This window comes from Choloepus didactylus, chromosome 15, assembly GCF_015220235.1.
Source record: "Choloepus didactylus isolate mChoDid1 chromosome 15, mChoDid1.pri, whole genome shotgun sequence".
NCBI classification, from domain to species: Eukaryota; Metazoa; Chordata; class Mammalia; order Pilosa; family Megalonychidae; genus Choloepus; species Choloepus didactylus.
In genome coordinates, this window is record NC_051321.1 from 64,498,229 (window position 1) to 64,520,433 (window position 22,205).

Sequence of the window (22,205 nt, forward strand, 5' to 3'; positions counted from 1 at the left end):
TTCATCAGTCATTATTACAGCTGTTTACGTGTCTTTCTCCCAGTAGACTTTGAGTACCTGCAGTCTATCTTATTCGTCTTTAAATTCCCAGAGCCTAATAGAGCACCAGGTAAACAGTAGGTACTCAATAAATATTTACAAATGAATAGAGCAAAGGTATAGGAAAGGAAATGAAGTATTGGTTTCTTTTGTAATCTTCTCCTCTGTTTCCTTAATGATGCCCACACAGTGACATACTAACTATTCACTTTATCTCTATAATCCTTCCCTCTCATATTTTCAGATTAGAACAAACTCTGGCCCAGGTTTATTTAATATTCCACATAATCTGACCTATCTTTTCTGTTCATCAAGGCATTGATGAAAATACAGAGAACACCTTTTTCTTCATTTGTAACTTAAATCTATAATTCCATCTAATTTTTTTTAATAGCTAAAGGATAAGACTAAAACCTAGATAATCAACAACCCCATTCTCTGTAAGGATCTCATACTACTACTAAGTCACTTTGAAAGTAAGTTTCAACCAAGTTTCCGCTATGTCTTTACATTCAATGGACAGGTTTTTCATTAATTCTTTAGCTACTTCCATATCATTACTTATTTTTCCCCCAACAGCAAAACTGAATATTTGTTTAATCATTCATCTTTAGACAAATGTCAACCCATGATATTAAACAACAACAAAAAAAAACCCTAAGTTGGGGGTTCTCTGCCACCACGATAGACCATTTATCATCATTATATATTTTTCTACATATTAGGAAAAGACTAGTATCTTCAAAGTAGAGAACTGAGAACAGAATCAATTCTTAAGTTTTATGAATACAAAGGCCATTAATTCTCTATTACAAGTCACTTTACAATTGCCATATACAGCATTATAGTACTTGTGCAAAATTTGCTTCCCCCATCAGCCAAATAAAGTACCATGGCCATACCATCCTGAGGTATCCTGAATAATCAGGCGATGTGTGTTTGCATTCCTCAAATATTTCCCTCTTTTTAAAATTACCATCATATGCTGCATTTCAATAACTCCTCAACAAGTACCAGTATAAAAACTTGACCACATTTCTACATACCAGCACCATTAGAAACCTACCCATACAAGAATGGAACTCTGGTATTTTACATAAGTGTCAACAAAAACTATTTTCAAAGCAATCATACAATTTACACTCCCACAAGCAACATACAAGTCCTATGTTTCAAAGTCTCTCTGAAACTTGGAATTGCCAGACTTTAAATTTTTACCAATTGAACTGCATAAAATCCCATTTATATATCCTTTATCCCTAATGTGACCATCTCTTTATATTTTTATTGGCCATATGTTGTTTCTTCTTCTATAAAATTCTTTTCATGTCCATCTTTTTGGCTTTTTTTATTGACTTGACAATTCTGTGTATTTTCCTGTTACTAATCCTTCATTGTGTTAATACCAATATTTTCTCCAAGTTTGTACCTACTTTTTTCATTTTAAGAATTCTTTTAAGAAAGTTCTTAATTTTTATATAGTTAAATGTATCAACCTTTTCTTTATAGCTTTTTATTTTGTCTTTAACAAATCCTCTTCTACCCCAAAGCCAAAAATTTATTCACCCTTACATTTTACTAAGAGTTTTTAAATTTTATTTTTGATACTAGATCCTAAATCTATCTGGAGTTGAGTTTTTTGTATATGACTATGATAAGTTGAATGTATTATGATGATGAGAGATTGAGAAATAGAGAAGCCAATGGAATGTGGCAGCTGAGGGAATGAAAATCTGAACAAAGAGCTTTCAGCATTCCTTAATGAAGTTGGAAAGGTAAAATTGGAGTTCTGAGCTGGCCCCGATGGAAGTGTCTTAGTGAACAAACCAGGCTGTCATTAGAACCTCTGAAGTGTTATACCCAAGAATAAGGGCTAGTCAGAAATAGACCAGTTTTTAAAGATTATTTCTACAATTTTTCATACACAATGCTCAGTATTCAAAAGTTATCGAACATAACAGGAGATAAGACCAAATACTTTTAAACCCAAAAGAAAACAGACAATAGAAACAAAGCTGCAGAACAGCCAGATAATGGACATATCAGATATGTAATTTAAAATAACTGCAGTTGAGACATTCAAGAAAATTGATTGCAAAATAGAAATTTCAGCCAGGAATTATAGCCTGTAAAAAACTATCAAATGGAAATTCTTGAACCAGAAAATACAGTAACTAAAATTAAGAATGCAATAGTTGGGGTTCAATGGCAAATAGACACAGTTGAAAAGAGAATTATAAAACATGATATAAGTTAGCAAATATTGATATTGAAGCATGGAGGAAAAAGTAAGTGTAAAATACAGAAAAGAGCATAGAAGACATTTGAGACATGGTGAGAGCTTATTAACTTTCAACCATATAATCATAAGAAGTAATCATCTTAATCCCAGAAGAGGAATAAGGGAATGGACAAAGAAATGTTCGAAGAGAAAATGGTCAGGAATTATCCAAAATAGATAAAAGACATAAAATCATAGATTTAAGCAGTATAGATTCAGCAGTATATACATTGCAGATTAAATGCCAAAAAAAAACACACCAAGGCACAACATAGTAACATTGCTATAAACAAATGAAAAAAGAGAAAATATTAAAACAATCCAGGGGAAAAATTTCAAAGGACTAGCAATAAGACTGACAACTGACGTCTCCATAAAAGCTACGGGATACAAAAGACAAAGAAACAACATCTTCAAAGTGCTGAAAGAAACTAATTTGCAACTTATAATTCTGTAACCAGAAAAAAAATCCTTCCAAATTGAAAGTGGTAAGTTCAAGCACTAGTAATAGAGTAGCATATACCTGATGAATTCTTTCACAAACAGACAAAATATATAAAACAATTATTTGAAGGCACTTGAAACTGACCATAAGCAGGCACGAACTACAGAGGACTTGACCCTTGAAAGAATCAAAACCATACCAACTAGGGTTACACTTACATGACATTTTCTGAGGACACTCCCCAGTGTGAATCAAAAGGTTCGAGTTGGAACTCAAGTAGAAAGCCACAATCTCACTGGCTTGAGATGTCAGAATACAGAGATTGGGGCTACCAGAGCAGGAAATCAAGGGTTAAATCTTACAAAAAAGGAAACCACAGGATGGGGGAGCATAAAAACTACACATGAATTTTCACAAATCCTTGGCTGACCCCTTCACGCATTACAGAGATTCCAAAGAACCCAGTGGAAAGCAATATTTACAAGGCTGAAAAAGCTGTGCAGTGTTTTCAGCTGCGGCCTACTTCAGGAACAACCAAGTTTGAAGCATGCACCAAAAATAATGGACAAGAATGTTTACAGCAGCAGAATTCATGAATGTAAAAAAATAGAAACAATTCAAGTGTCCATCAACAGCAAAATGGATAAGTTATGGTCTGTTAATACAACAGAATGCTATTCATCAAGGAAAATGCACGAACTGATATATGGTAAGATCTTACAAACACAAAATTGAGCAAAAGAAGCCAGACTCAAAAGATAGCATACTGTATGATCCCATTTAAAGTTCAAAAAGAAACAAAAACTAATCTATGGTGCTAGAAGTCAAGATAATGGTTGCCTTTAAGATGAGGTGCACAAGGGATGCTTCTGGGGTTCTAGGAATGTTCTATTTCTTGATCTGTGTGGAGGTTATGTTAGTGTGTTCACTGTTCAATAAATTTTCACATAAATAATGAATGTATGCCCTTTTCTATATATATGTTATTCTTCAATAAACCATTAAAAACATTAAATATCAAGTGTGTGGCTTAGAAGCAATTTCTATAGATTGTAGGGGAGCAGAGGTAATCCAAAAATAGTGTATATGCTAGAGGCAAAACCTGTAATCCAAATATTATAAACAATTATTGGCTAATTCCTAGATAATTGTTAGGTTAATATCCTAAAACTGTTAAAATAAAAGCCAGACGCAATACTTTGCAATGGCACACAGGTCAACATGGGGTAAAAAATAAGTGACCGTAAGTAGTCACTTACACGGTATCACTCTTTGCTGGATCTCTACAATTTACCCACATATCTTTCCCTTCACTATCCACCCCTTATACTATTCATGCCATCTTCCACAGGCAAGTTCTTCAGGTAACCAAAACATTCACATTGTTTATTACTTCAAGTCTATAACTGAAGCCACTATAAATAAAACAGAATCCTGAAGCATGGCTACATAAATTATACTATTTGTATTAGACAAAGAAATTCTCTAGATTAGTCCCAAAATTGTTCTTGAAAATACATCAATATATAAATATCCACTACTCCCAATATTTTTATACTTTCAAAATACTTCAAACTTTCTGGTTATTCTTCCTTAGTCCTTCAAATCATGCCACTGGACAAAACGCTTTTAAAAAAAAAAAAAAAAAGAAAAGAAAAAAAGAAAAAGGAACCAAAGCAGGAAACTATTTAAAATATGGCTCCAGTATCACACAGAGGAGTAGCTTGGATCAGAATCCATCACCCTGAAACTTCAACCCCACCACTGAGCTAAAATTGCTTCCAAGTTTTTGGGAACAGAGGATTCACTGTCACTATCTCTGCTATCCTTGGGATAAACTTTGGCCATTCCCCAAATTCCAGAACCATGTGCCGTTTCACTGCTTTCCTCCCACACTCAAGTGGCAGTAGTTCAATTTAGCAGCTTGTTCAAAAGAACCATAGTGTAAAGCACTTGGTGATCTTTAACCAAATGCATTTGTTGTGGATACAGCATATGCCATATAAGTTTTTCACACATTATAATAGAACACAGTGAAAGATATACTATATAATCCTAGAATCCAAACAGACTTCTTCTTGAGAATGTCTCTTTAAAATAATTTACTTTCATTTGAGCTAAAAAGGTTGACTTAAAAAAAAACACACAAATACCATCTCATAATAATTATTGTTCCCTTTAAAGAATAACCAACTGCTCATACAGAAACCAAACTGTATATGGAAACTATATTGTCAAATATATCACATTTTCTGAGATAAATTATCAGAAAAAGGTTCATATTCTTTTCCAAAGACTCTGCAAAAAAATCATAATTACGACAGATCATTGGTCATAAAAGCAAAGATAAAACATCATAAAATTTTATAATATAAAGTGACAACATGATACTTCAATTTTTTTTTTAACACTTACAAGGTGTTTGTATGGATCAGGCATTGTTAATCAAATAAAACTTGTTACCTGCCACCCTCAAGAAATTATGAATCCAGATTTACTAAACAAATCCATGTTTGCTGAATGGGGTAACAAGTCCTATGAAAAAAAGCATTCAGAGAGTCTGTGAGAGCAGAGAGGCATCTAAATCAACATCTAGGAATTAGGAAGCTTCCTGGAAAAGCAGTCTTGAGCTGAGCTGAGCTTTGCTACATGGGTGAAAACTGGCTTAATATAAAAGGCAAATCATAGGAAAGGAAAGACTAGTAACAGAGGCCAGGCAGCATTAAGCAATGTGGCACACACAAGACACTGCAAGGTCTTCATGGTTGGAATAAAGTTTGAGGAGGGTGTGTCACATGAAATGAGATGAGAGGGAACGGCCAAAGCTAAATCATGAAATGTTTTGGGTGAGGTTTAAAGGTTTGAACTTCATTCAGAAAGGTAGTCCCATAATCTGCACCCCCACCCCACCCCACCCCACCAGCTACGGAAAAGGATTTTGAAAAGGGAAGTAAAAGGATATTTTCATTTTTAGAAACATCTTTTTGGCTTTGGTATGGGGCAAGGCTAACACACCAATCTTGAATTCAGTAGGTAACGTTAGAACTGGAAAAGAAGTAACAGATCTGAGAGACTCAGAGAGATAGAATTTGCTAGATAGAAACTAATTGGAAGGGAGAATGGATGGAAAAGAAGAATCCAAACCTGTGATTAAACTGACTTGGTAACGAAGTGGATAATAATACCAGGACAGAGAATACAGGGTGGGGAAGGGGATTGGAAAGTGGGTCTGGTGACAGGGAGCAGTGAGGAATTCATTTCAAATCATCTCAGGCATTATGTTTTCTATATATTGTCCAAGGAATCCCCATAAAATATAAATTGTATATAACAAATAGCTCCCATGTAGCATACATTTGAACTAAAATTTACAGCTAGTATATTCGCTTTATTAGCAAAGATTTCCAGATTTTCTTAGAGTTTAAAGTTATGGTGAAGAGAGAGTCTCTTTAACAAAACCGAACAGGAAAATTCAAGTTTCCCTTTCCTCTCAAAATAGTTCCTTTGCTGATGTATGCAAAATCATTCCTTCAACCAAAGAACACTGAACAGTTCTTTTAAAAATAGCCTGCAAATGAAACTTATAGTCATTTAAAAATTATTGTTTCATCATTAGGAGACATGAAAAGGTAAAATATACTCTTTTATTATGTAATGTTTACAAAGCAGCAACACAAGTTATGCATAGTTTATTCAAAGGACATCTAAAGCTCCAGAAAAAATAAAAAATGAAAAAGCATACTTCTGAGGTGATCAGATCTAAACTTTAATCTCCAACTATTTTCAAGGAGCTTTATAATTTATATGTTTAGTCAAGTTTGTCTTCATTAGTCATTTCTCATAATTTCTGACCAAAAAAAAAAAGCCAATTTATTACAGATAAGCTATGATATTGTAGGAGTAAGAAGTTGCCTGGAGGGACTGAACAACTTAAGGGAAGAACCAGAATTGGGTCTCTGAGCATTGGAGGTGTCTTACTAGCCACTCTACCTCCCACAGTGAGCTCCTCAGAGCTCCAAGTCACACTAATAAATGCAAGCCAACAAAGACAAAAGACACACAAATCTAACTTGCTAACACCCTAAGTATATACAATCTGCTCCTGACCAGGACTAGAGTACTCACTTTCTTTGCGAACTTCCTCAAGTACAGCAGTAAGCTCTTCCTTTAAAACTGTGGCTTCCTGGGCAATCCTCTCCCCCTTGTCTAGTAAATTCCATGTTGCTTCCTCCACAGAAGCTAGAAGGACTCTGGCTCTTTTTGAGCGTCCTTTTTTCCTGTTGGAAGGATTCTGGGGACAGCTTACAAGTGTGGTAACCTAAAATTGGAAAAATACAAGTCACCCATTAGACAAATTTTGAGAACACAGTCCTGAGAGATCATAACCCAAAAAAAAGAAAGTATTTCATAGTAACATGATTCATTCCCAGCACTGCTGATACATCCCCAAAAGTCAAGTCAAGGCAGCAAGATCAACATCATCAGCCACCACTGAGTTCCCGACTAAAAAAGGGTAGGGAAGAAGAGCCAACAGAGCCTGGATCTTGTCATGTTTTACTTCTGAAACAATGTTTTAGAAAACTGTGGGTGTGTGTGTCTGTCGTTTTAATTACACAAACTCCATATGGAAAAATTTACAGAACCTTGATGAAGCAGTCAAAAATAAGAAAAGTAGAAAATTATGTATCTCAAAAATGCCAGATAACTATAAAATTTGGCTTATGTCACTTTGTAGCCAGCAAAATTCTCTATGGAAGAAGCCCTCCTTGACCACCTTCATCCCTACTCCCTCCCATCCTTTCCAACTGTCTCCCTTCACCCTACTGTATTTTTCCTCAAAACACTTACAGAGCTTGACATATTTTTGTTTACATGTTTATTGTATGCTTTCAACACTAAAATGTGAAAACAGGAAATGTATTTTGTTCTCCAGCACCAAGAACGACACACAAAGTAGTTGTTCAGTAAATATTTAACATATAAATGGATCGAGGACTGGGGTAATTGAAGAAAGGAACTTTTTAATCTCCACATTCTGAATTATCTGACTATATTTATAAAGAGCACATATCACATTTGAAAATTTAAAATGAGAACTCATGATACGGACATTGTTTGGAGATGAAAATTAAGCATCTGTATTTAGAAACAATAACCTCAGACCACATTAATTTTCTTAATTAAAAACTGAATCCCAATAACAAGTTTTGGATAACATTTTTGTATGCAAAGCCTGAAAGACTATCTTGGGGGCAGGGGACCCTTTTATACAGTATTTAAAATAATCCTGGAACTCCTATTTAAAGCTAGGCTCCTACATGTCATGAAAGCTAGCTCCTATGACAAGCATGCCCCACATCTTTGACAACAGATTATATTTAACCTTTCCTGCTCTGAAGCCCCTAGAGATTGTTACTTTTTTTATGGAGAAAGAGAGAGCATTAGATGTTTATTTGTACATCTGAGCCCAGCTTTTAACTAGGAACTGAGAAAAACATGTAGATGAAAATAGTTTGCCCTTCTTTCCTTTCCCTTGTCCAATAGACAATTGTTTTATGTTGTTTTTATTTTATATATTTTATATAGAATTGTTTTATTCTGATTTGCTTTATTTCCATGTTCATGACCCGGAATGGAGTGCCTTGCTGCTTCTTTTGGAAAATGAGAACAGTCTTATTATTCCAGACTGTCAAGTAATACCAAATGCTTTGTAAAATGCCTAACATGACACAAATATTGGTTAGTATTTACTGTTAATTTTCTAGTTCATTCTGTACATGGTTACAGAAAATTAGTTATGGGTGCTTGTCAAAGCTGTTGTCTCCAAGCCTAACCTTATCTTGCTCTTGAGACACCTGTGAGGTGACAAGCGCAGTTGACAAAGCCCATTCTATATGCTTTACAAGAAGCCAAATAGGGGCACATACTTTTGTCATAGATTATATAAGGATGATAATAAGCCTGATTTATTTATTACATGGGCTTTCACATACTCCAATAAGCAAATATCTCACTACTGTCAGTCTGATTTATATATCCAATGTTAAAAGATATTTATACAGATGAAGACTGATTATAGCACCTAGTTTAAAACCTTTGTTTAAAACGAAGAAAAAGTATCATTGTCTAAAATATTCCTTCAGAATGTATTTTAAGTGCCACAATTCATGCCACTTCCCACTGCACATTCCTCCTTTATTATGCAGCTCCTCCTGCGCCAAATGTTTTCCATAGAATAGCCTGGGCTTTAAAATTAAAATGAGCATTCCAGAAATGCTTTGTTCCTTATAATGCTAGAGAAGAAATGTGAAAAGAACATTGTGCTTCCATCAAAAAAGATGCAAATGCACAACTTACAAATTCTTCATTTCTGTAGGTTGGTTTGTACCAATCTTCTTTTAAAATACCCCATTATAATTAATATCAATTAAACTAAAGTCCAGTGACACTGTCAATTCCTTTCATAAAGTAAATATGGCGTGGCAATCCATGGGGAAAAAAAGCTGAACCCTTTTATTCACCCTAACTCATTTAAGGGATATAACCTACCTGTATCAGTGACAGTGGCTTATTACAGCAGATGATTCTCATCAAGGAAAAGGGAGTGGGGGGTGGGAGGTGGGCACATATGTCATTTGAAAAAAGTGAAAAAAGTCTCCCACATCTTGAAGAAATAGCAGCAACCACCTAAACTAACTTTCAAGTTATTGTGTAAAGTAATTCCTGTTACATCATTTTCTTTTTCAGTACAAAAATCAGTTATATTCCTAAAAGGAACAAAAATCCACAAAAACCTTAATGGGAATCTTTAGCAAAAATGATTCTAACAGTTTTATCCATATGTTATTAACTTTACTTTTGGCCACTGATGCACAACTCTCTCTCAGACCTCAGGGGCCCCTCTCGTACAGAAAATCTTTGACTCGATGATTGCAGCTCTTAGAGAGCTTCGCTTTGTTCCCTTTTCTTTATCTGTAAATCTGAGCTAGGCTACAAAGACTCGCCTTCACCACAGATACAGGAATGAGTTCCTCATTGGAATGGTCCTAAATTAGAGGCTTCAAGTAAAATGAAAAGAAATTCTCTACTTTATGAATTCTGTGAGTTTAAAATGCTTAAAACTGGGGTTATTTAAAGGTGTGTACAATATATGTATTAAAATTTAGAGCATAAAAAAAGTTTCCTCATCTTTCCTAATTAAAATATGCTTTTCTAGAAGCTCCAAAAACATTGAAAAATCAAATCGATAAGCACAGGGAGCCAAACTACCAACTGTTGTGATACAGAGCAATGCTAGTGCACAACAGGAACACTGAAGAATTTGGCGTGAGACTGTGATTTACTTTCATTTGTTCCATCAGCGCAATAATGGCTTTAGTATTTCAGATGCTAACTTTATGGAAAGTCTTCTCTGGTGCAACCTGGGGTAACATTTATATTGTATAACCATGCTCCCTCCAAATCTAACTCTAATTTTTCTTAAACTACTATCATTAAGATATAAAAAGGCCATGTTAACAGCTACTTCTTTTCTTGTTTATTAGCTAAAACACGTTAAATTTTTTAACCTTCCTCCAATAGCTCACAGAGGCCTTTAGGGTTAGTTTTGCTTCCTTGACTTAATTTTAATGTGTGAAATAAAATACAAAGTATTTAAGCCATGTTAATTAGCTAAGAACTTCAGAGTTCTGAAAGCAATTAGACTGGGAGAAAAAAAAAAGTCTACAGCTATGTTAAACTAGTGATTTTTTTTTTTTTAAGTAAAGATATCATCCGATTTGGAGAGGATTCCTTCTTCAAGTCATGAATAATTTCAAATGTTCCTTATTTCCTACCAAAACAACCCTTACTGAGTTAAAAAGACTAAGGAAGACTGAAGGGTTGGAAACCCAGCAAACACATACCCTCAGATTAACAATCTACACTCCCCCAAATCCACCTACAATCTTTTGGTTCATCTCAAGCCAATAAACATTTATTGAGCACATACTGTATTGTTCAGAACAATAACCTAGGCATTTAGGAAATAAAGATGAGGAAGCTCCATCAATAGTGGTAAGAGAAATACAAAACTAGCTGCCATATAAAATGCAGAATTTAACTGCTTATATTTACATAGGTAAAAGGAAAGTACTGAAGAGACTGCACATATTCACAAGGATCAAGTAGGACTTCCAAGAAGATCCTTTACGGACGCAGCGTTCCTACCAAGAGAAGGGAGAGGTGAGCCAGGGGAGGGCATCATGAACAAAGGGGCAGAGACGGAAAGTATTTTTTTCTTAGAGTAGCAGAGAGTCAACCTTGGCAAAGTAAGGAGTAAAAACAGACAACAGCGTGAGAAATACTTCTAGGTAGCAGGTCTTAGCTTAAATAAGAAAAGTGTTGAAGAGCCAAGGAAAGAGTTAATATTTAATTCAATAGGCAAGAGACGCTTCAAATGCAGCAAGCAGAAAGTAGAAGCCTTCTGCCTACCCGCGTCTCCTCCTCCTTTATTTTCTACCTCAGGGGATGACACCACTTACCTGAGACAGAAACCCAGGGGTCACCTGAGCTACTCCCTCTCCCTCCCCGTCCTCTCCTGTGTTTTATATTGTCTCTTTTAATAGCTGTGATTTCTGTCACGTTCTCTCTCACCCGTCGGCCATTACCTCTCAGGGCTGTAGTCTGGATTACTGTCCAGCCTAGACTCCTTCCAAGCCATCCTACATGACACAGAAACCCAGCACCTGTCTGAGCCGAATCCCATTAAAGTCCTCCTCGAGTTCTGTGAAGAGTAAGAGGTCACACGGCCTCCACACGGCCTCTGGAACCTTCTCTGAAAGGCAATCGGAAGCACCTGCGCCCGCTTAGAATGCTTCAAGAGCTCCTCGCTGCCTACAAGATGAAGTCCCAACTCCCTACATGATTTAGGAGGCAAATCGTGATTTCACTCCTGGTTAAGTTTTCCAGCTCATCTTCCATCCCTGGAGTTTGACCACAAGCTACCTGTCAGGCCCAGAACGTGAAACATTCACAAACCTGGACCTGGAACGTCTCCCGCCCCTCTCAGCCGCGCATGCGTAGTTCTCCCCTCGCTGCTCACAGCTTCTTATAATTAGCTATAGAAGCACCACCTCGCAAACCTTACTGGGACCGTGACAAGAGCAGACGCCATGCTTCACTCATCCTGAAGACCGGAATTGGCATACTGTAAACAATAAATAAATTGTGGTAGACTTAATGAAAAAACGAACGAAACCCTAGATTATAGAAGAAAACCGAGAGGCAGTAAAATTTAGAGATTGTATAATGTTACGAAGCTAGCTGGTAACTAAGTCAAAATTAAAACTTAAGTTTGGTGATAGCACCAAGAATTTTAGATGAATTCTTTCATTGGAAAGAATTCCTTCATACAGGATTAGTCTATCACTTCACATGTCATACTAGACATGAGAAAGCACACTGTTACAAATCCCAAATAAAGAAGCCCCATTTGTATAGTTAATTGAAGCCTGATCAGTTCAAACTGACCAAGAGTCAAGTATATGTTTATATTTATATAGGTTATTTTCAAGCTATAAAGAAAGCAGTCATACTTTATTTTTTACTGATTCTTTTTTATCCTCACTACAAAAAAAAAAGTATTAAACAACCATCATCTTTTTCTTTTAAATATAATAACTTAGGGTTGTTAAGATTAACCACTGCTAAAACAAGCTATTACTTTGAGCTATGGAAGGACAATAAATCACATGTAATGCCCTCTCCAATGTGACAACAGATGGCATAACAAAGAGCTTTCCATTGCAAACACATAAATAGCTGTGGTTAAAAGGTTTTGATCCAGGCAGTACACTTACTCCTGGATAAAATATGAAGTCAAACACAACTAGGAAAACACCACATGCTGAAACTGATGTCAAATATTAGTTTCTTCCATGGATGAACCTTGAAGACATCTTACTGAGTGGAGTAAGTCAGACACAAAGGGGCAAATATTGTATGAGTCCACTTACATGAAATAGCTAGAATATGCAAACTCAGAGTCAGAAAGTGGAATACAAATTACCAGGCACAGGGAAGAGGGAGAATGGGGAGTTTGTTTAAGGTGATAGGAAGGTTCTGGTAATGGATGGTGGTGAGACTAGAACCAACATTGTGAATGATTAATGCCACTGAATGGTATGCTTGGGAGTGGCTGAAATTGGAAAAGTTTATGTTGTATATGTATTTCCACAATTCCACGACAGAGTAGGGAGAGCAGAAGAGGTGAAGTCAGGCTGCATCCAGAGACTGTATTGTATAGGCTCATAAATCACAGTCAACACTCAGTTCTATTCTTGTGATCAGAGCTTTTGAAAGGTTTGGAACAATGAGTTAACATAATTTAAAAGGACCATTCTAGCTGCTCTGTGGAGAATAGACTGAAGAGTGGGAAGGGATACAGGTGAGAAACAGAAATAGAAGAAGGGAAAGCAGGCATGGCAGATTTCTGGTATGTCTTGAGGCAAGTCAACAGGGTTTGCTAATAAATTGGATGTTTATGAAACAAAGAGAGGGATCAAGGATGACTGAGCCCCTGGGTGAACAGAGCAGTAATATTTACTTAGATAAGGAAGCTGAGGAGATGTGGGGATGGAAAAGAATCAAGAGTTGAACTTCAGATATAAGTTTGCTGAGTTGGAGGCTGGTATCCAATTCTGGAGTTCAGGAGAGAAGTCAGAGCAGGAGATATGCTCCTTATATCTTATATTTTCATTTTCATTGTTCACATATCTGAACTTTTATTGGTCTTACTAGAATTTCAGACATATTTGGGAGCAGTGTTTGTTTTTTGAAACCATGAGACTGGAGTAATCTTCTAAAAACATAGTACAGGTAGAAAGAAATCACACGTCTGAGCTCTGAGTCACCCCAACACTTAGAAGTAGTATTTCTTAGAAGCCTCAACTATTAACCTATTAATCCTAAGATATTTGGCTTTTACCATTTCAAATGTGACTTATTTAGAAAAGGTGCCTGATTTATACAGAGCAACAATTCAGAGACAAATTTGGATTTCAGCTTAAAAAAAAAAAAAAAGGTAATTTTAATCATACAGACTCTGTCCCAACAAACAATTGGTTCCAAAAATTGGGGGGAACTATCAAGATAGTGAATTAAGCAAATTGAGAAACTATATTCAAACTGCTATTTATACTTAAATCAAGCAGTAATCATTCTGGTAAGTCAATAACCAATAGTTTATAGTGGAGAACTCATCCAAAGAAGTGCAAAGCAAGAAAAAGCAAAAGGACAACTCTTTTCCATCAGTACCTATTGACTATATGAAAGAACAAAATAAAAAGTGAAAAATTCAATCAGCCAAAAGCTGACCCCAAAATAAGAATGTGTTGATCTCACATGGTCACTTGGTCCATCCAGCAGTGACTGGTGGTAGAATATAGATGTGATCCCTAATTCTATGTCCCAGCATTGTTTAATAATCTTTTATAACCCTATCAACCAAAAACCTGAATAAACCATACCAATATGCATTGCCAAACACAAACTATGAAAATTTATCTGCATTTTTTTCCCATTAACTGTTACCAGATTCCTTTTTTCCCCATCTATCCTAGACTAGAAAATTACTGATGTTCTAACACAAAACTCTTTTATCGCAGGTATCCATCATCATCCATGATGAACATAATCACCTGTTCATCATACATGAAAGAGAAAGAAACATTGAGCAAGAAAGACCATGGGAAATCACAATAGCGATTAGATTCCTAGGGCTCATGGTTAAGGTTTAACAACACAAATTTTTATATAGCGCATCAGCTATTTCAGTGCTAATGTTCAGTTAAACTCATTAGGTTGTGTCCACCTCATTTGTCAGAATTGTCTCTAAGTCAACAAAGCCATTTTGCCTCACTTGTTTGCAAAAATTAAATATCCTAGTCAGCAATCTTAAAAATCTCAGAGGTCAGCACTTTACCTTTGATGCCCCAAACTCCCTTCCTCAAAACATTTGGATATTACCATAGACCCTTAATTCTAAAACACCATTAATTTTAACACATAACACTAATTTAACCCTTCTTTTCCGAATGTAAGCATGGGTAATATTCTGTTAATATTGAACCCTCTATATCCATGATGGAGCCACAAGGCCTATTATCCCAGAAAAAGAGGGCAGGTAGAACAAAGAGGCCATTGAACATCTCCAAGTTTCAAAGCTGACTTTCTAGAGGTATTAAGGGAGAAAATACTGGTGAAAGCCAGGCATTAGGAGAAAAGAAAATCATTTTCTAAATTCTTTTGATCCTCTTTAACAAAAGCTAGATCTGATGGACTAAATCATTAAGTTTTACGAAAGGAAAGGCCTGTTCAGATAGGAAAGAGGTAGAGAAAGCTGACCCCTCCTAGCCCCAAAGGACTATGGGAAAAAGAAGGGGATGACTGTTAAGATACATGTCCATATTTTCCCTACCTGGGCTTCACCCAGATTAGGAATCTGTGTTAGCATGATTGACAGGGAATATCAAGAGCATCAGGGCTTTGGTCCCATTTCAACTTTGAAAGCAATAAAGGAGATTGCTTTATAGGCTGCCTGCACAGCTTTGAGGTAGCCACATTAAAGTAATCTTGGCATCACAGTGTAAACAGGTAGAGGGAGGGCCAGCTCGTTTTTTCATAAGCCTCACTTGATTTCTATGAGGCACAGATAAGATTCAAACCATCCTTTATACCCTGAAGGGCAATCAGAAGGTGACTGTGTTGAAAGCTGGTGGGCCTGTCTTGAGCCCACCATGTAAGCAGCAAGGTAACCCTGCAGCAGAGGCCATGGGAAACAGATGATGCCGGACACTGGATGGCAGGTGTAGCTAGGACTTAGGGAGTCTGAAATACTACCCAAAGCCAAGATGTAAGTCATCCTGAGAGAACTGTGGACCCTAACTAAACTGAAAGAAAGCAGTTCCCAAATTATATCAGCCACAGACTACATCAGGAAATGCCAAGAGTTGCCAACAGCATGGCCATGTAAAGGACATGTTCATCCCTCAAACGTCACCAATCCAGACATCTCAAACCAGCCACTCTGAAACAATAAGCATTAAAGTTCCAAGTTCCCCCATGCAACCAAAGCACCTCTCCTATTACAATGAGGTCATGTAAGCAACACCTCTTCCACTCTTTTCTGAGCATTTACCAAAAGGAACAAGTTACATTGTTGAATCAGACAAGTTTATCAACCTTATTGGCTGAAATAGAGGGCACTTACCTCAAATTTCAGTCAGTGGTTGCTCATGTAGAAGATCAGATCACTTATGAAAGATAAAGAAGCTAAAGAATACCATGGGTAAATCTGTGACTCCCTACAAGCCTCAATAAGGAAAACTACATTAGATTTTCATACCCATTGTAAGATGCATCCTAATTTCAGAAGTGTTAGAAACGTGACTAAATTGAAGAAATACAGCATTTTGCAAACCAGGGTTGAGAATGAAAAATGTTTCCTAAAAGAAAAAAACTCATGCAAAATCACAAACCACATGTTCAAGTTTCAATTTGTAGAGCAATCAGTACGGTGGTACAAACAATATATCCAAATTTAGTCTATAGCAAGGTCAAGTAACTTTTCTAGAGATCAGAATTATGCCTAGATTTTAACAAACTTCTCCTAATTCCAAACATTCTAGTTGAAGATGTTGAAAATCTTCTGATTTCTCAGGCCATCATTCCTAGCACCAAAGCCATTTCTGACTCCTTTGTGGAACAGAAATCACTTGGTTTGAGAGTGACCAAACAATCTCAGACTTGGAGCAAGAAGGGAGTAGAGCTGGCTAGGGTATGGGAGAGTCAGATCCTCTGCAGGGAAACACACAGGTCTAACTCAACAGGACAGTCACCCTTGGGCAGTCCCCTCAATGGCCCTGTTGCAAAGCAAGGATATGAAAACAAGAGCTCAGAAATTCTTGATGATCTCAGCACTCAAGCACCAGGGGTAGCTCAAGGGGTATGACAGTGGTTTTCAACACTGACAACAGTTTGCTACTGGGAAGTTTAAGTCCACAGTCTCATACCAGTGCTTCTCAGCCTTTAATGGGATACAAATCACCTGGGATCTTATTAAACCATAGGTTTTAATTTATAAAGTCCAGGACAGTGCCTGAGGCATTTTTAATGAGCTCCCACCTGAGCCTAACATTGTGCGTCCATGGACCATTTGGCAAGGTCCTGGTATAGTGGCTGTACAACAGAATCACCTGTGAAGAACTGTAAACTACTGTTAACTGGGACCTTCTGCAAGAGATTGTGATTTAATTGGCCTTAGCTGTGGCTTGCTCATCAGAATGTTTAAGCTCCCAGAGTGAAGTTATTGTGCAGCTAAGGGTGAGAAGAACTGGTGCAAGCAATTGTAAATTTAAACTTCTTCCTGTGACATACCACCCCATAACTTCAGACTTGTGCATTATGAGTCTCTTTCCTCACTACCATTTCCTCCACCCCAAGCAGGGCCATCCAAAACAAGGATGCCATCAGTATTTGTTTTAGTTTGATAAAGTTGCTGAAATAAAATATACTGGAAATGGGCTGGCTTTTAACAATGGGGATTTCTTAATTTACAAGCTTACAGTTCTGAGGCTGTGAAAATCTCCAAATCAAGGCACCAATCTAGCAACCCTGGACTCCTCTGTTACATGGCAAGGCACATGGTGGTGTCTCCTGGTCTTCCTCTCCCAGTTTTGTTGCTTTCAGCTCCTGGCTGCTCCCTCTGGGGGTTTCCTTCTGAGCTTCTGTGTGTGTCCTCTCTCAGCTTCTGTTCTTTCTCTCTATTTTGTTCTCTTATAAAGGACTCCAATAAGAGGATAAGACCCACCTGGGGCATGCCTCAACTGACTCTAATCAAAATGTCACATCCATAATAGGTTTTCACCCACAGGAATGGATTAGCTTTAAGAACATGATCTTTTCCAGGGTCATAAAAATTCCAAACCATCACAAAACTCCAGAGTCCCTATGTAATTTAGAAAGAGTGTTAACTAGGTAAATCAGAAAACTTACTGTTAAGATCCTGTTAACAGGATATGTGCTCCATAATGCAGACAATTGGATATCTAGGTAAAGAGAGCCACAGAACCTGGTTCCAATACCTCTTAGCAGCTCCTCTAGTTTTTCTAGAGCAGCTGCTAACAGCCCTACTGGGACCTGGAAGGAACTACTGTGTTTGTTACAAATAGAGAGTTAATGCAGTTAGTTATCCCAGGAATGTGTCATAAGCATATTCCAGATGGGCGCCATCAGACCCCATTAAAAAAATACAGAGAGGCACTATTCTAGGGCAAGTCTTCTGCCAAAAGGCAGAACTATGCTCACTACTCATTGATATGATGGCCAACAGAGAGGTCCACACATTGGAATCACCTGAAAACCTTAATAATTACTGCCTGATTCTACTGCCAGACATTCTGATTTAATTGGTTTAGTGTGTGGCTTGGGTGGCTGGATTTTTAAAAGCTCCCCAGATTATTTAAACATGCAACCAGGGTTGAAAACCACAGGGTTAACAGGATCTTAACAGTAAGTTTTCTGATGTACCTAGTTAACACTCTTCCTAAATTACTTAGTTGGCACTCTTTCCCCAAGTGAGGCTTCTTTGTTTCTGATGGGGCTTGGCCACAAACCATTCCATCATAGTTTTTCTCATAGGGGTATCCTAACTGTATGTGGAATATTGTGCATTTCTTACCTTTCTTAACCAGTGTGTGCAGAATGTCTCTATGAAAAAAATGATCAGTCTAGAGTAGGGGCCTGCAAATTATGGTCCTGGAGCCAAATCCAGCCACTTCCCTGTTTTATAAATAAAATTTTATTGGAACACAGCCACTCCCATTTGTGTACATATTGTCTATGGCTTCTTTCACACTGCAATAGCAAAGTAGTTGCAACAGAGACTGTATTGCCCTCAAAGCTGAAAATATTTACTCTCTGGCCCTGTACAGAAAAAAAGTTTGCCAATTCCTGGTCTAGAGTCATGGAGCTTTCAAGCTGCAATAGTATCTCCTGAGACAAGCTGGGTTTCCTGAAATAACCAGGGGATTCTATAAAACAGTAGAGTCAGACCTCAAGCAGCCAAAATGGCCATATCCAGGAAGATGCGAATTCATGTGAATTCCTCTACCTTTTCAGCCAGCTGAAGCACAATTGCTCCCATCAATCAAGCATGTTTCACTAAAAGGCCACGTGGATCTGGTCTTAACAATCTACACCACCTGGCCATCTATGGAATCAGTTTATAAGAGAAAGATCTTATCCCAAAGCTAAACTGGAAGAGAATATCTATGTAATCAGTCTGAATTCATAGAGGAAAAGATGAGCTGTGATGGAAGATAAAGTATTAGTAGAAGTGGAGTGGATTGGGTATGGTCAGAGAACCCAGAAAAACAGGACAGCAATGTTGTAAAAGAAATAAAATCAGAGTCTGGTAGGAAAAAAGTTCTAGAAGCAAGCTGAGAAGGGATGAAGCATGTGTGGAGACTGATATCTGACCACAGCTAATTTCAAAGTTAACAGGTTCTAGCTGTGGGGCCATCTCTTGTATGCTCAGATATGCATGCTCTCATTGGATTCACACTTTTAGTTTAATAAATTAGCTGATTTTTCTTAGCCTTATTTTAATTTAAATACTGGCTTCCTTTTTCTCAACTATTGGTTTCTCAAGGAATACTATAGCCTAACAACTTTCCCATGGGAGCAGTTTTCTGGCAATAACAGGATGCAGAAATTAAAGAACTTACTTTATTAGAATGAACTGAGCTAACTGAATTGCCTTCAACTTCAAAATGTTATTGAGGCAGAATTAAATTTATTTCTTCACCCTGCCATAAAAATAACATCTTTATATTTTCTAAGCTTTGAGCCTGTAAGTATTTAAAAGACATTTAATTTACTAACTCTTAAGGTTACTTATTGGGGTTATAGTCAAGCTACAATATTTGCCTATAAAGTAGCTGACAAGAACACAATATGAATCTAGACTTGTCTTTGAGATTTCCTTGGAACTTTTGAGATTAACTCTGATATAAATTTTATTGATAGAATAATCAGAATGGGTACAAAAAAAGTTTGGAAATAAAACCAAGAAAGTATAAATAAATGTTCATTCAAAATGACCTATAGAAGTGACAGAAAGGTACCACACACAAACCAAAGTTAAATTATTTTCTGAAAGAAACAAAGGAAATTATATTCTAGGAGGCTAAGAAGCCAAGGAGCAGACATGTACTCTCCCTGCTACATGGAAACCAATCAATTCTGTCTATTGAAGAGTGGGAAGTAAAACTTTGGACATCTAGGCATCTATTTATTTGCATAGACTGATATGCATGATTTTTTTTATTAGAGAAGTTGTGGGTTTACAGAACAATCAGGCATAAGATACAGTATTACCATATACCACCCTATCACCAACACCTTGCATTGATGTGGAACATTTGTTACAATTGATGATAGCACATTTTTATAATTGTCGTATCAGTAAAAGTCCATGGTTTAAATTAGGATTCACTATTTAGGTAGTGTAGTTCCAGGAATTTTTTAAATTTTTATTCTGTTACCATATATACAATCTAATATTTCCCTTTTTAATCATATTCATATATATATTTCAGTGCTTTTAATTGCATTCACAATGTTGTGCTACCATCACCGCCATCCACTACCAAAACATTTTCTTCATTCCAAATGGGAACCCTGTACATTTTAAGCCTTAACTTCCCATTCTCTATACCCCCCTATCCCATCCCCTGGTAACCTATTTCCTATGACCCTATGAGTTTGCTTATTCTAATTGTTTCAAAACAGTGAGGTCATACAATAATTGTCCTTTTCTGTCTAGCTAATTTCACTCAACATGATGTCTTCAAGATTCATCCATGTTGTTGCATGTATCAGGACTTCATTCCTTCTTACAGCTGAATAATATTCCATTGTGTGTATATCCCACATTTTATTTATCCATTCATTGGTTGATGGGCACTTGGATTGTTTCCATCTTTTGGCAATTGTGAATAATGCCACTATGAATATTGGTGTACAAATATCTGCTTGAGTCCCTACTTTTAATTCTTTGGGATATCTCCCTAATAGTGGGATTGGTGCATGATTGCTTTTTTCAGGGGCAGAGCTTGAGGAGCTAAGATGGTAACTGTTCTCCATCCAACCACTTGGACTGGGTTAGATTCTAACAAGGAGAGGTAGGGGATTAAGAAAGAAGTTGAAAGGGGTTGTTTTCATAAGACACCCGAGTGATAGGGTGAAGTACAGAGTTGGGGACAGAGGCATTCTTCCCTGTCCTGTAGGTGCCCATTACCATTCTGCCCCTTCAGAACAGGCAGCTCTGGAGGCACTAGCAGACAGCTACCTTGGCATGTCCGTTTTGAGTCTCACAATGGGCAGTAACCATCCCTCATCGACAAGATGAAGCCAGACAGAATGGGAAAAAAGATGATAGACTGGTTTGGGAGCACAGGTGAAGCATATCACAGAGCCTCCAAAGTTTGGGCAGAATGGTAAGGGAAGAGAGGCTTTCCCTTTCATACAGGGAAATCCCCTCTCTTATATGAGCAAGTGAGGGCAATGACAGGAAACCTGGGTTGCTACTGCTAATGGTTCTTTTGAACTTTTGACCCCTGATGAGGGGGTAGGAGGCCCAGGAATCCAATTACTAAGGAAAATAAGCATCTGGCCAGCATGGCTGATCCTCACGGGAACTTGAAACAGGGCCCTGCAGAAACCAGTGTATAATTCTGAGACTAGAATGTGTTTTGAAACTGGGAGAATCCAATACAAGCCAGGTGACTAGTTAATCTTATTGACCCCGACAAGCAGGAGTTTGTGGATCTAAACTCAAAACTGCTCCATTATCAAGGTGGTGTACAGGAATCCTGGATTTTATAATTGTTCTGTAAACCTACAACTTCACTAATAAAGAAAAAAATTGGGTCAATTAACAGGAAAAAAAGTCACATACTGTATGATTCCATTTATGCAACATTCTCGAAATGATAACATTATGGAGATGGAAAACAAGTTAGTAGTTGCTAGGGATTGGGGATGGAGCAGGAGAAGAGAGATGGGTGTAACTATAAAGGGTAGAATGAGGGAGATCTGTGTGGTGATTGAATACTTTTGTATCCTGATTGTGCAGTCAACTATACTCAAACATTATACCAAGTCAATTTCTGGTTTTGATATTGTATTAGAGTTATGTATAGTATGATATGTATAGTATGTAAGTATAGTTATATAAGATGTAACCACTAGGCAAACCGGGTAAAGGGTACACAGGATCACTCTCTACTATATTTTCAACGTCCCATAAATCTGTAATTATTTCAAAATAAATTTTTTAAGTTTAAAAAAACTGGTCCACTATCACTATGATTCAACTCTTCTATCTACTTCTTTCTG

The 22,205-nt window shown here is 37.0% G+C and overlaps 1 protein-coding gene across 3 annotated transcripts in view; it reads right to left on the reverse strand.

The window, feature by feature from the left end:
* Positions 1–22,205, reverse strand: part of CTNNA3 (catenin alpha 3) — a 1,946,492-nt gene that overhangs the window by 1,875,297 nt on the left and 48,990 nt on the right. For all 3 annotated transcript variants that reach the window (XM_037805370.1, XM_037805369.1, XM_037805371.1), the window contains exon 3: positions 6,891–7,083. In XM_037805370.1, the coding sequence (XP_037661298.1) occupies positions 6,891–7,083 (193 nt within the window). The remainder of the gene's footprint in view (positions 1–6,890; positions 7,084–22,205) is intronic.